General features: G+C 45.2%; 1 protein-coding gene across 2 annotated transcripts in view; it reads left to right on the plus strand.

Annotated features, from left to right (window-relative positions):
• The first annotated feature begins 242 nt into the window (after positions 1 to 242).
• LOC144693097 (kinesin-like protein KIF26A) overlaps positions 243 to 14,780 on the plus strand; it is a 280,736-nt gene continuing 266,198 nt past the window's right edge. For both annotated transcript variants that reach the window (XM_078562489.1, XM_078562492.1), the window contains exon 1: positions 243 to 451. In XM_078562489.1, coding sequence (XP_078418615.1) covers positions 354 to 451 — 98 coding nt within the window. In that variant the 5' untranslated portion in view covers positions 243 to 353. The remainder of the gene's footprint in view (positions 452 to 14,780) is intronic.

Here is a 14,780-nt window from a genome sequence, read left to right on the forward strand (position 1 = left end):
CTGCAAATAAAAGATTTAGTAGTCATGCCTTACCGTGTATAAAGTGTGTCCGTGTTTGACTATTTGAGTGTCTAAACGCTGTGTTTGTGTTTAAGTGCCACAGATGGGTGGAGTATTCATTACTGCTGGAGCTTCCCAAACCAGTTTAGCAATTTGCTTTTGCTGGGGTTTATTTCACAGTCGTTTCTGTCCTGACAGATAAGGGTAGGCACCTTTTTTTTTCTCTCTAGGAGAGGAGATGCAGCGGGTGATGCAACCTGGAAGGACTGGTCATGTTAGTAAAGACTTCATTCCTCAGTGAGGTATGCGACTCCCTGAAACAGCTATAAAAAGGGGCGCTCGGTAAAGCGACAATGCAGAAGGGAATCAAGATCAGTCCAACCAAGAAATGTATGCACAGCCCTCAAAGTGGAACAGCAAAGAATTTAGGTGAATGGCGCACTCCGATCAGGTTAGCGGCTGCTCAAGATGAAACAAACTTATACAGATTTTATTCGGAGGATTTTATATTTTGGAGCCCCAAATGTTTTATTTTTTGCGGCAGTGGAAGAACAAGTGGAATCCAGGGAGGGATTGGGGGTCCGGGGAAACTGGGAGGGGTTTTTTACTAACTTACGTTGCGCCGTGTTGCTAGAAATGTTTACTTAAGGCTTACTCTGTGTGGCTCTTAACTGTTGCTAAAATAATTCTCTCTGTCTCTCTGTTGCTAGCTGTTCGCTTAGTGCCGCTCGGAGTTTTAAACAGCGACTCGGTCACATGATGGTCAGATAGCCGGGAGGATATTTAAAGGGACCCTGCTGATGTCTCGACTGTTGGCTACAAGTCCTCCTGGTGTAGTGGTTCTAAACAGTTCAACAGTTCTCTATCGACATTGTGAAATGTTTAGGACCACTTGATCCGCAGGGCATTGACCGCCAGACAAGAGAAAACGGACTCGGGTGTAAACCACCTTCTTCAGTTGTTGTGGCTATTGCCCTGAAATGTGACTTCGCACTCATGGATTTGCATATTGTAAACCGGGTTAAATTATTACAAAAACAGGCGTGCTGGTGGGATCCATTGTATACAAACTATTATCTGACTTTTGCCTGGTTATTTCCACTGCTTCTCAAAACCAGCTTAAGAGGAACACAGTCTTCATAAAAAAAATGTTTTACAAATCACAGAAGGCGGCCATTCAGTTCATCGTGCCTGTCCTAGCTCTTTGGAAGAGAGTCGTACTTACCCTTGCTTTTTGCCTGTAACTCTACATTTGTTCAACTCCCTTTTAAAATTATTTATAGCATCAGCTTCCACCACCTTTTTGGATAAATCAGATCAGATTCTGCCAACTGAGTGAAAACTTTTCTCATCATTTCCCCTCCAGATTTATGGTAATGATTTTGAATCCATGACCTCTGGTTATTGACCCACTCACCAGAGGGAATAACTTTTCTTTATCTACTCTTATCAAAACTTCTCATCTTGAAATCATGTTGGGTCACCTCTTAGGGGTTTTCACATTGGAAGAGAAGACTAACTGTTCCAACCTCTGCACATAATATGAATTCTCTCCTCCCATGGTAACACCCCCTGTACCCTTTCTAAGCCCTTTACATCTTGTCTGAAGTGTGATGTTCAGGATTGTCTACTGTCCTCCAGCTCAGGCCTCGCCAGGGATTTATACATTTCTAACCTTTTGTTGTGGCAAAAAAAAGAAAAAATTTAATTCTGTTAAACCATTTCTGTGGTGGCTCAAGAGCAGTGAGTGGTTGAGCCTTAGAAAGAAAGACTTGCATTTATGTTGTGCCTTTCATGGCCTCAGGATGTCCCAGAGCTATACAGACCACGTAGACCTGAGATTTGATTCCTGTTGTGTTCTGAGTTGGTTGATGGCAGCAGGAACACTACAGTTGGCCTCAGTTCCCTGTGAATTGGGGAGGTGAAAAATCAGTTATAGTTCCCACTCCTTATTGCTGTTCCACAACTTCTACCAAAAGTCTGCATGTTGTTTTAAGAAAAAGGCCAGCTGGGCTTCTCCTCCAGCTCAAAGAGCTTTCATCATCAAGGCTCAAGGCATGAATAATGAGCACCTGATTAAAGTGCCTGATGTTGACTGGAACAGTATCACACTGAGGAGTTGATTTCTTCAGGAGCTATATGGGGTGGGATGAGGGTGGGATGGGGGTGGTGGGTCAGGGTGAAAAATGAGAAAGAAACACTCACTGCTGCTGTGATTTACATTGTGATGAAAATGGTACATGGCTCTCCTTCCCCTCAAAACATGATCTCTCTTCCTAAGAAGTTTTACTTAAAAGAATTAACATGAATGTTGTGAACTGAACAATCTGTTTTTATTATGAAATATGATATTAAACACATAACAATAAAAAGAGATGTACTGTGCATTATGTTAGCAAACTCCAGTCACAAACTTGAACTTCATCTAAAATTTTGCTTGTATCCTAACTGCACCGAATCCTGTTCACCCATCACCCCTGTACTTTATAACATACATTGGCTCCCAGACCAGCAACACCTCAATTTTAAAATTCTCTTCCTTGATTTCAAACCCCTCCTTGACCTCACTGCTCCCTATCTCTGTAATCTCTCCACCTTGACAACCCTTTTGAGATCTTGAATTCTGTCCTCTTGTGCATCCCTGATTTTCATTGCTCCATTGATGCTATACTTTCAGCTGCTTAGGCCCTAAGCTCTAGAATTCTTTCTTTGAACCCCTCTGCTTCTCTCTTCTTTAAGGCGCTCATTAAAACCTGCTTCTTCCTTCAAATATCTCCTGTGGCTTGGTGTCAAATTCTGTTCCAAGTCTCTCATGATACTTATGTCTAATCTATCAACCCCTGCAAGTCCTTTGAAACCTCTCATGGATAAGGGTCATCCACCCAGCTCAGTTTCTTTCTCCACAGGTGCTGTTTTAACTAGCTGAGTATTTCCAGAATATTCTGTTTTAATTTCAGATTTCCAAAACCTGACAATTTACTGCACAGCTCTGATCCTGTTTACCTTACTCATTTTTCTTTATTGGTATTTTTAATATAGTTATTTTCCACTATTGGAATTAAACTTATTAATGTTTGATTTGTGTTTTCTCTGATATACTATGGCTTACTGTAATCAGGGGTTCTCTCGCACCTACCACAATGTTACGCACATATAATTTAAACAATCCCCCATCATTCTTCCTATCTTGCCTGCCAGCAGCTCTTCCCTTCTGTTAAGATGGAGGCTATTTGGTTTGTGTATACTGTTCCATTCATGTTAAGCCTTCAACAGATCAATGAGGAACAAAAACAACTCAACGTAGCTTTAAGAAAGGAACTTTACTTGGGTAAACACCATCACCATAAGCATTAAAGAGATTCATATTCCATTGGCTGTTTGGGGAGAGTGAATAAGTCTGCAGTTCTTGACTATAAATCTGTGCTCAGACAGTTATTAAACAAATTACCCTGAACAATAATCATTCTCATTGTGTTTCAGTTTTGCTGATGACGTTTTTCAACATGATTCGTTCAGTGTATTTGTATACATTTTCAAAATTAACCAAATGATCATTATTTTCAGTGGCCGGGAGTTTCTGCTTGATTTGTACTTTTTTGGTGCAATTCTCTAAAGCAGCACGAAAGATCGCAGAATTTTAAGCACAAGTCTTATTCAGCACAATTGCAGTTTCTATCATCTTTTGCACTAGTTATTGTGGCACAGTTTGTAGCACTCTCACTTCTGTGCTACAAGGAACCAGGTTCATGCCCTACAGGGCTTGAGCACAAAAATCAAGGCTGACACTCCAGTGTAGTACTAAGAGAGTGGTGCACTGTCAGACGTGCCTTGTTTTGGATGAGACGTTAAACCAGTGCTTCCTAAACTGTGGGTAACAGACCCCCGCTGATGTCACAGAAGCAGTGGATGGTGTCGGGAGCTTCCTCCTCCTCTGAGACTGTGCCCTGCACTGACATCAAGGCCCAGGTGGCCTCTGGCCCTGCCTTTGCCCTGCTCCACTCTTGGCCTCTCTCTGAGGCATGACAGAAGAGAGCGATGAACCTGATAGATGGGTGGGGAGACCTCCTAAATATCTTGTGTAGGCCCCAAACCCTGAATAAAAAGCTACTGATCCACATTTGCAATGAGTGGGGCAGCAGCTGTGGGGCATCACCTGGTGACAGGCCTGGGTTAATGGCCACCATCTTTATAGGGGGCAATGTGGAACAGAGTACATGCTTCGCTACCATCTTTATAGGGGACAATGTGCAGCAGGGCACATGCACAGCTGTCCTGGGCCAAGAAGCATGGGGAGAGGGCCTTCACTAAATCTTCTATCTCTGCGGTATATGGAAAACTTGACTGAAACCTACATAAACCCATGAAATTATTTTCATAAAGTAGATCAAAATACAGATTTTCATATTTATATAGCATTATGCTGATTTATAATGCATGAACTTTATATACTGAATGTTAATATGTTGCTTTATTGCTTTTTTTGTTGACGTCTGGGGTGACGTCAATTTTCAAGTGTTAAAATGGGGTCATATTGGAAAATAATTTGGGAAGCACTGCATTAACGCGAGCCTGATTGGGTGGGTGTAAAAGATCCCTTGGCACTATTTCAGAGAAGAGCAGGGGAGTTATCTAGTGTCCTGGCCAATATTTATCCCTCAATTAGCATCAAAAAAAGAGTATCTATCATTTTTACATAGCTGTTTGTGTAAGTTTGTTGTCAAATTTCGTGCATTACAACAGTGACTACATTTTGAAAGTACTGAATTGGCTGTAAAATGCTTTGTGACATCTAGTGGTCATGAAAAGCGCTAAATAAATGTAAGTCTTTCTATTTTTAAAGACATTGTGTTAGAGGTTGGCCTCACCGTTAAAATAGACCATGTCTCCGGGATGAATTAATCGTTACTGGGAGTTTCCATCTATTGTGCTTATTTGTAGGGCCTATGAGGAGCCCCCAAAAGTTAGGCTGGAACTCTGAGTGTAAGGGCTCTAGTAGGTACATTTTAAAAGGTTTTGATTTTTAAAAATTTATTAAGGAGCAGAATACCACTATCTAACCATCTAAATAAAAGGTTTGCAAGTAACTTTCGGTAATTTGAAATCATAGGTGAAGAGCATACACTATGGTTTAAAATGTGTTTATTGTGATGAACTCATTTTCAGCTATATTAATGAAACTATGCCACGTTAGCACTATTAAATGTGCCAAGGAATATTTTTTTGAAACAATTTCAAAAAAATTATATTTTTTCTGATTTCTGCTGGTTCATGACAGATTTTGTGTTCAGCAATATGCAAATGAGTTTGAGTGCAAACTCAGGTGGTGGGGTGGGGGTTGGGGTAGTATGGAATGCCGCTTTTCAAAACAGTCGTTGGTTTGGCCACAATTTACACTAGAATTGCTGATTACACCAGAATTGCTGATTGCACCCAAAGCAGAAACTCCACTGCTCCATGAGCAGCTTGTGCATTTTTAACCAAGACTGAAATAGCATTAACTTCTGCTTTGAATATGATGGGATTTTAATGGTTTCTGCGGAACATGAAATCATCTATTAGAACCATAATGATGCAGAAAGTAAGAAAACAAATTCAAAAAGCATTGTACATTCTTGTTTTATTTACAAATCTCCCTCATGCTTTTGGATTCATGGAACACCATTTGCTGACTACTGACAATGTTATAATAGCTGGATTTGTTTCTTTAATGAACTCCAATGTCTAATTTCATTTTATTGTTAAAATGCTTCAAATTGTTAAAGGAAATGTTATCTGTTCTTTACTAATGGGCTGCACCTATAGATATAATTGGTTTCTAAATAATGGCAAGTTAAAAACAAGTTATACTCTGTAATGAGTAAAATACAGTGCTCTGACACTTTAAAATGAACAATTAGACATGTATGATATATAGTTGAAATATATTATTTTATCTTAACAGAAGCTGAATGTGGTGGAAGCTTTTCTTGAATGCCTTACTCTTATTTGGATGTAAAATGATTAATTGAAATTGAAATGAGAACAGGGGTGACAGGTATTACAATTCAAGCTAATTCCAGGCACTATTTCCTTTGCCCAACTCAAGTCTGCTTCCTTTGACAAGTTGTTGGCTTCAATCAACTGAAAAGTGATATTTTCCATGAAATAATCTGTATTAACAGGGTTAATGAACAGTGTCGTTAAATCATGAAGTGGAATGGAATCTCACCATGATGCCCTGAATGCAAATATTACTGGGTAAATTTTCATTGTCAGTGTCTGGGCAGAAATCTGGCAGAGTGAATTGTAGAACCCGCCCGATTTTGATTACTTTCATTTCAATGGAACGACAATTGTACTGGATCTATAAAGGGCAGATGATGTCCTCTGCCAGATAACTGCCCAGGTGGCAAAGGCAGAAAAATTATCACCATATATCTCAAGCTGAAATTACAGATCAGATTTATGAAGAATTAAAATGGACACAAATCAAACTTAAATCCAGCAGATTTTAATTAGTTTACAACGGTTTACCAAGAATCACTTTTACAACAATAAACAATCCTGGGCCTGAACCTTGCATTCTGAGGTCACATGCCCAACCCGAATGCACATAAAATTACGCGAAACACGTCGGGCATGCATCCCGTTGTCATTGCACAGGCCTGCAATATTGAGGTTGGTGGGCACAGGAGTTGGAGCAGCGCATGCCGACAATTAAAGGGCTAATTAAGGTCATTAAAAAGCCGATTGACAGTGATTTTACGTTGCCCGTGTGATTTTTAGCTCGTCGCATGGACAAAACAAGTGGGTGGAATTCACGTTTCAATCGTTTCCTCATCCATGGGCAGGATAAAAGGCCCCCGGAGTAGCAGTGCTTTCTCTGTCATTGCCAGTCCTTTGCTGTGTGAGTACAGAGTTGTCCCAGAGTTTATTTGTATCTCGTTTGATTGCCAAGCCTGCCTTTCAGCATCTCGGGTCCTCATCTTCCCTGGAAGGCTCCCCTAAGTATCGCAGCACAGTTGCTCCCTCATTTTCAAGGCACTGCTCCTCTGCATCCCATCTAATGGGGATAGTGTATTCCGCTGGTGGAACCTCCTCTGAAGAGGAAGCGAGGGGCAGGAGGGAGAGGAGGCCAGGTGGGCATGGGCAGCATCCCAGGGACAGACCTTTAAGAGGAGATGCACAGGCTCGGTTGGTGCAGGGCCAGCAGGGAGGCCAAGGCGGGAGGGCACGTCAAAGACGCCACTACCCAGCATCTAGAGTGTTCAGGCAGCTCTCCAACTACCTCCAGATGTCCGAGGTCCAGTGCTGCAGGAGGCTCCGCCTCCCCGGGGACACAATGACATCAACATGTCACATGATAGGTCTGGAAATTGCCTCCAACTGTGTGGGTGGACACCCCATGCCGGTGGCTTTGAAGGTCACAGTGGCCCTCAACTTCTATGTCTCCAGTTCTTTTCAGGGCTCAGTGGGGGGTCTGTGCGGTGTTTCTCAATCAGCTGCACACAGTTGTGTCAAGCTTGTGACTGATGCTATCTTTAGGCACGTCCACATGTTCATCCACTTCCGGACAGACGAGGTGAGCCAGGCAGAGAGAGCACGAGGCTTCGCTGCGATGGCTGGGTTCCCCCGTGTCCAGGGTGTAATAGATGCACTCACGTGGCCATCAAGTTGCCAGCAGGAGAGCCGGGAGCTTTCTTCAACAGAAAGAGGTTCCACTCAACGAATGTTCTGATTGTCTGACAGGACACAGATTCTCCAAGTTTGTGCCCATTACCCTGGGAGCTCACAAGATGCTTACATCTTGCGGTACTCACAGGTACCAAGGCTGCTCGTGGCTCCTGCACGAGTGGATGGATGGCTCCTGGGTGGCATGGGCTACCCCTTGAAGAGGTGGCTGATGACCTCACTCTCACTCAAGAACCGAGGCTGAGGAGAGATACAACAGGAGTTATGCCTCCACAAGGGTGGTGGTGAAGAGGACCGTCGGGCTGCTGAAGATGTGCGTCAGATGCCTGGACTGGTCAGGGGAAGCATTGCAGTATCCTCCAGAGCCTGTCTCCCTCATAGTCGTCGCATGCTGTGGCCTGTACAACCCAGCTCTGGTAAGGGGGGACCCACTGGAGGCTGAGGAAAGCAAGGCAGCTCCACAGGCCACGGAGAATGACACAAGTGATGGATCAGAGGAAGAGCCTGGGGAGGCGCTGGCTGAGGACCTTGAGGCAGAGGACAGGAACCCCCATGGAAGCAGGGACACCAGGGATGCTTTGATCCAGCGAACCTTCAGCTAGGCATCCGAGGCATCGATGCCTCGTCAAGCCAATGGCACCATCTTCCTTTGTTAACAATCAATAAATGAGAACCCAACCCAGTATGTCAGCACCACACAACGCCACACTTTTACAAGGCTGTGCTGCATCTGGCACCTATTCATACCATCCAGCCAACACAGCCCGTTTAAGTCAAATAAACGTTTATGTTACTTCACATGAACAAACAAAGTGTCCATCTCTAACACGAGTCAAAATAATTAACACAAAAGATGTCACCCGTGACATGGCTCAGGGTGCCTTAAACTTGTATCTGTGGGCGCTGCATCTTGGTGCCCACCCACCTCCTCGCTGACAGTGGTGTTGGAGGCAGCCTACTGACTCTGCTGTCCTGGTGGCCCTGATGGCCTTGGTGGTCGTCCTCTGGCTGCCAGAGACTGAGCAGGCTCTGCCTGGGAAGGTGCATCCTGCCCCATGGCTGGACACTCCTCAGCCGTCGCAGCATCATCAGATGCAGTGGACACTGGCAGAGAGGCAAAGGAGCTCGTGCCTTCAGAGAAGCCATTAGAGACGACAGGCAGCTCGTCTGCCAGCGTGAGGTGCGTTTGCACCTCCCTGCTCACCATTGATGGACAGGGACCTAGCAGGGAGACTAGGTGCCTCATCCATCTCTCACACTGGCAGTTACTTCCTGAGGTCACTCACTGCCTGTGTGAGGGTTTGTAGGTACGAGTGCAACCCCAGGGACCCCTGAGTCTGCTCCTGAAGCTGCCTTTCCATGAGAGTCGCCACTCTCTTAATGGAGGGGGCTGTGCGCTCAGTGTTAAGGGACAACGCAGAACTCATGCTCTGCATGGGCTCCTCCATGACAGAGTCCGTGGCACGCAGACCCTCATGGATCTCTGCCAGTTCTCCCTGCACATCCCAATGGACATCCAGCATCTGCCGCCTGATGGACGACTCCAGAGGCTCATCATCTGCCTGGACACAGCATGGTCCTGGTCTCCAGCTGTGCTCCCACTGTCGGCTCCCTGGGACCTCTCTGCCTCTGCCAGCTCCTGATGTGAGTGTGATGTGCCCTCACCGCTGTGCATTACCCACAGAGCCGAATAACTAATGCCCACCGACGTGAGTATGTGCGCTGGTGCCTGGTTCAGAGAGACGGTGTGACGCTGGTGCAGCTGTGATGTCTTCCTCTGAGCTCAATGGGGGTCCTCAGGGTTCCCGGTGGCTCCTGCAGGTGGTGCATCTGTGAGAGGAAGGCAAAAGATCAGTAGATTCAGTCATCAAAGTCACTATGCACGCTAGGCGGGCTGAGGAGACAGTGGAGAGCTGCTGCATGGTGCCATCTGCATTGGAGCTTCAATGGGCTCTCTGACTGCGACAGTTCAGTTTCTGATGAGAGGAGCCCATTATGGTTCCAGTACCCACTGCACACGCATCTGTCACCTGCACTCTTACCTTATCTGAGACCCCGCCTCACCGCGACCGGAGGAGCGAGCTGGCCAGTGGCAATCCAGCTCCAGCGCGTCGCTCTTGTGCTCCATGAGGACACACAGATTTGGCACTCCTCCACCCATTCTGCGGCACTCCGCAGCTTATGACTGCTCTTCTCCTGACAGGAAAAAATAACATTATTGCTCCGTCTCCCTGAAGCTCCTTTCCTGGTTCCCACCTGCCCTCCCACCCGGGCATTAGGTGGGCAATGTCACTATGGTACATCTCACCCTGCAAATGCACTGAGGCCAGTCATGCTGATATCCCAGCCTTGGCAGGGCAGGCTTCAGTGCCAGTTGACATACACACTCTTAGACCCCTGAACATTCCGAGCAACAGGCACCTGACTAAAGTTCTCTGCACAGGCCCATGCCATTTCTGTACTTACCCTTGCTGACCGCAGCAGATCATTGAACCTTTTGCAGCACTGAAGCCCCATGTGGCGGACAACGTCGTGCCCACTGACCTGGCCGGCGACCTCTGTCCAGGCCTCCTTGGTCAGGTGGGGAGGCCTTCTCTTCCAATCCCTGGTCATTGGGATATGCCACCTGCCACTGACCTCCTCGACCAGCACTCCCAGGCACTCATCTGAGAAACGGGGGCGCAGAGTGCCCAACCGACTTACCCTCCTGACTTCCATGGCCACCAGGCATTGAGGCCATGACTGCACGACAGGACACTTCTTGAACAGCTTCCGAACAGCCCCCTCAGCCTCCCCTACGATTCCCGGCAGCCTGCAGGGAGCTGCCTCTCCTGTTTTTTGAACACTCCACCGGGTCCCCATTGGACCTGGCGCCTGATGCGTTCCCAGCCCCTGCGCATGGAAAACACACGCTGGGTGGGCCTTAATTGGTCACCCAGCATAAGATCGCATTCACGGCACAAACTCAGCTGGGAGCGGGTTTTCCTGCCGCGCCTACTTCAGGCGCACCCCAAGGGTAGAATTCAGGCCCTGATGCTTTCATAATTATTGTTACTAAACCTTTTTCAGTAAACACCTTATGACATTTTATTATGTTTAAAGGTGCCACATAAATATGAGTTGTGGTTGTTTTGGTCATCCACAGAATCCATCATTAACCTCTGCCCATAGTATGGAAGTATGAGAAGCAAAACCAAATTAGTGTTGTAGTTCTCTCTTTGCTTTGAAGTGTAAACAGGGAGAAAGAAAGAGGAACAAGACTATTTTCAAAGAGTAGAGTCAAACTGTCAACATCCCCGCTTGACAGTTAATGGCGTTACCATTGCTGAATTCCCCATCATCAACTTCCTGGAGATTACCATTGACCAGAAACTTAAGTGGACCAGCCATACAAATACTGTGGCTAGAGCAGGTCAGAGGCCAGGGATTCAATGGTGCTTAACTTGCCTCCTGACTCCCTGAAGCCTGGTCACCCGTTGGCACCTGTGATGACTTTGGATCCAGAAGCAGGACAGTAATGAAAATTTGTAATTTCTTTAAAATGTCTGCAGAATCTAATTATTTTTAAGGATGTTTGAAAAGGACTCTTAATGGTTTGCATCAATTGTAAAGAGACCAATTGTAATTTTCTTGAATAATAAGAAATATTGGCGCATATGACTGGCAACACTTGACCTGGAAGCAGTACCAACAGAAACAAAGTTAACATATGAAAGCCATGTAGCCAGACACAACAGAGCTGTGGCAGAGGGAGAACAGGGAAGGCATATTTACAAGGAGCTATGCATGTAATACAGTGAAACAATCCAGAAAGCTGATAAGACAGGGTGAAAGCTGAGATTGTGAATTGGACAATTTTACTGGTGCTGCTTCACTTTTGCCCAAGCTGACCAGACCGTTTAACAGGGCTTATTAAAGGGCATGGATATAAAGGATCCTTTGAAGAATCTGTGCCATCAAGACTGTCGTGAACCTAAGGAGGTTCTGTAGGAGTGTGCCGTTCGAGCGATGACCGTCCATGAGCACCTTGGTTGGAATATGGCTGCCAGTGAACGCAACGAGAGGGCCAATTTGATTGAGGGGAAAACGAGAGATCCTACATACTTTGGAACAGTACATGATGCCATATGTCTGCGGCGAGTGATACGGGTGCTGGTGGTTATGTAAGATGTATCTTTGTTGTATCGACTATTTAAAGTGAAATTTACCTTTTTATCTGAAGTATCATTTGCCTGTTAATTCATGTTTAATTTGCGTTAGTTCTGATTTGTGTTAAAGTAGAAGTCACAAAAAGTGAAATCCTGTTGGTAATTTCTTCATGTGGGGATCGTTTGGTAAATTTGATTATTTTGGTTTATGGTTTCCCCACAGGGATGGTAACACCACCACCTTAAACATTCACACCCTCCACCACCGGCGCAGAGTGGTAGCAGTGTGTACCATCTACAAGATACACTGGAGAAACTCATTAAGCCATTTTGACAGCACCTTACAAACCCACAACCTCCACCACCTAGAATAACAAGGGCAGCCAGCTCAAGGGTTCCCCACCACCTGCAAATTCCCATCCAAGGTAAGGATGAACAGTAGACCATAAGAGCTACTGGTGCTAGGTAACTCCCATCTCAATTCTATGGCAGTACCAGTGAGTTGTACACTGTATAGAGACCAATAATTTGCTCAATCTTTCACAGGATCTCAAAAGCTCCTTACTTTTCTTTCTCCTAGTTTCAAATCCAGTACAAATCAAAGGGGCGTAAGCAGAATTAAGATACAAATCAGCAAGGATCGAATTGCATGATGGAACTGACTCAAGGGGATGAATGGCCGACTCCTATTCCTATGAGAGCCCTTTGTGCCTGCTGGCTATAAGGGTTCCACATGCTCAGTATCAATCCATTTCCTGATGATCATAGTCTATAGCACAAAACCGTTCCTAATTCAGCAATAATTGCCAATTTCACTCACGGAAGTTTTAGATGGCTGATGTGGGAAATGAAACATAGTCATACTGTTGCAGTAGGAGCTGTTCCACTGAAGGTGGGATTGAGGCAAGTGCTGGAACAGAGTAGACAGAGCTCCATTTCCCCATTGCTGATCTAAATGAGTAAAACTTGTAAAAAGAGAAATAGAATTTGCTGGAATTCAGGGATATATTCACTGCTGTACTTTAAAGGCAACTTAACAAATCCCTGAAAGAATTTTTATTTCCAGCTTTTGGGACATGTTGCTAATTAATTGAGACTGTAATGTGTTGTGAACAACTCACTGACACTCAGGAAAAACTCAGCAAGTCTGGCAGCATCGGTGGAGAAGAAATCAGTCAACGTTTCGAGCCCTCATGGCCCTTCAGCAGAAGGTCCATGAGGGCTCGAAACGTTGACTGATTTCTTCTCCACCGATGCTGCCAGACTTGCTGAGTTTTTCCAGGTAATTCTGTTTTTATTTTTTTTTGGATTTCCAGCATCCGCAGTAGCTTTTAGCTTTTTGTTTTTATCACTGACACTCAGCTTGGGTTTGGCCAGGGCCACTCAGCACCTGACCTCATTACTGACCTGATCCAAACATGGACAAAAGAGCTGAACTCCAGAGGTGAGGTGAGCGAGACTGCCCTTGACATCACTGTGATACTGTGGCTGAATGTGGCACCAAGGAGCCCTAGAAAAACTAAAGTTGATGGGAATCAGGACGAAAAATCTCCACTGATTGGAGTCATACCCAGTACAAAGGAAGATGGTTGTGGTTGTTGAAGGCCAATTGTCTCAGCTGCAGGACATCATTGCAGGAGTTCCTCAGTGTAGAGTCTTAAGCCTAACCATTTTCACCTGTTTCATCAATGACTTCCCACTGTCATAAGGTCAGACGTGGGGATGTTCGCTGATGATTGTGCAATCATCAGCACCATCCGCGACTCCTCAGATACTGAAGCAGGCTGTGTCCGTTTGTAGCAAGATCAGACAATATTCAGGCTTGGGCTGATAAGTGGCAAGTAACATTCACACCACACAAGTGCCAGGCAATGACCATCTCCAAAAAGAAAGAATCTAAACATCTCCCCTTGACATTCAATGGCATTACCATCGCTGAATCTCGCACTATCAACATCCTGGGGGTTACCATGGCAAGATTGAACTCAACCAACCATATAAATACTGTAACTACAAGAGCAAGTGAGCAGGTCTGAGGCTGGGAATTCTGCAGAGAGTAACTCAGTTCCTGACTCCCCAAAACCTGTCCATCATCTACAAGGTTCAAGTCAGGAGTGTGGTGGAATACCTCCACTTACCTGGTTGAGTGCACCTCCAATAACACTCAAGAAGCTCAATGCCATCCAGGACAAAGCAGCCCGCTTGATTGGCATCCCATCCACCACAATAAATATTCACTCCCTCCATCACCGATGCACAGCAGTGTGTACTATCTACAAGATACACTGCAGCAACTCACTCCTTTGACAGCACCTTCCAAACATGTGACCTCTACCACCCAGAATGACAAAGGTAGCAGATGCATGGAAACTCCACCACCTGCAAGTTCCCCTCCAAGTTGCACACCATCCTGACATGGAAATATATTGCCGTTCCTTCAATGTTGCTAGGTCAAAATCCTGGAACTCCCCCCCCTAAAAGCACTGTGGGTGTACCTACACCACATGGACTAAAGTGTTCAATAAGGCTTCTCACCACCACCTTCTCAAGTGCAATTAGGGATGCGCAATAAATGCTGGCCTAGCCAGAAAAGCCCACATCCTATGAACGAATAGAAAAACTGTAGCCACTGAAACTTGTTTGATCACCTTCAAGAATCAGCAAAGAATTTCACAGATAAAAACAAATACTGTGAATACTGGAAATCTGAAATAAAAACAGTGCTGGAAATACTCAGCAGGTCTGACAGCGTTTGTAGAGAGAGAAACAGAGTTAACGTTCTGAGTCAAATATGATCCTTCTTCAGAACTGAAGGAAGGTGGAATGTGATGGGTTTTATGCCATTGAGAGGGGGGAGGGGTTAGAAGGACAAAAGGGAAGATCTGGTATAGGATAGAGAGCGGTGCAGATTAAATGACAAAGATGTCATGGAACAAACTGCAAAGGGAGTGGTAATGGTTA

The sequence above is a fragment of the Cetorhinus maximus genome, chromosome 18 (genome assembly GCF_964194155.1).
Source record: "Cetorhinus maximus chromosome 18, sCetMax3.hap1.1, whole genome shotgun sequence".
Lineage (NCBI taxonomy): Eukaryota > Metazoa > Chordata > Chondrichthyes > Lamniformes > Cetorhinidae > Cetorhinus > Cetorhinus maximus.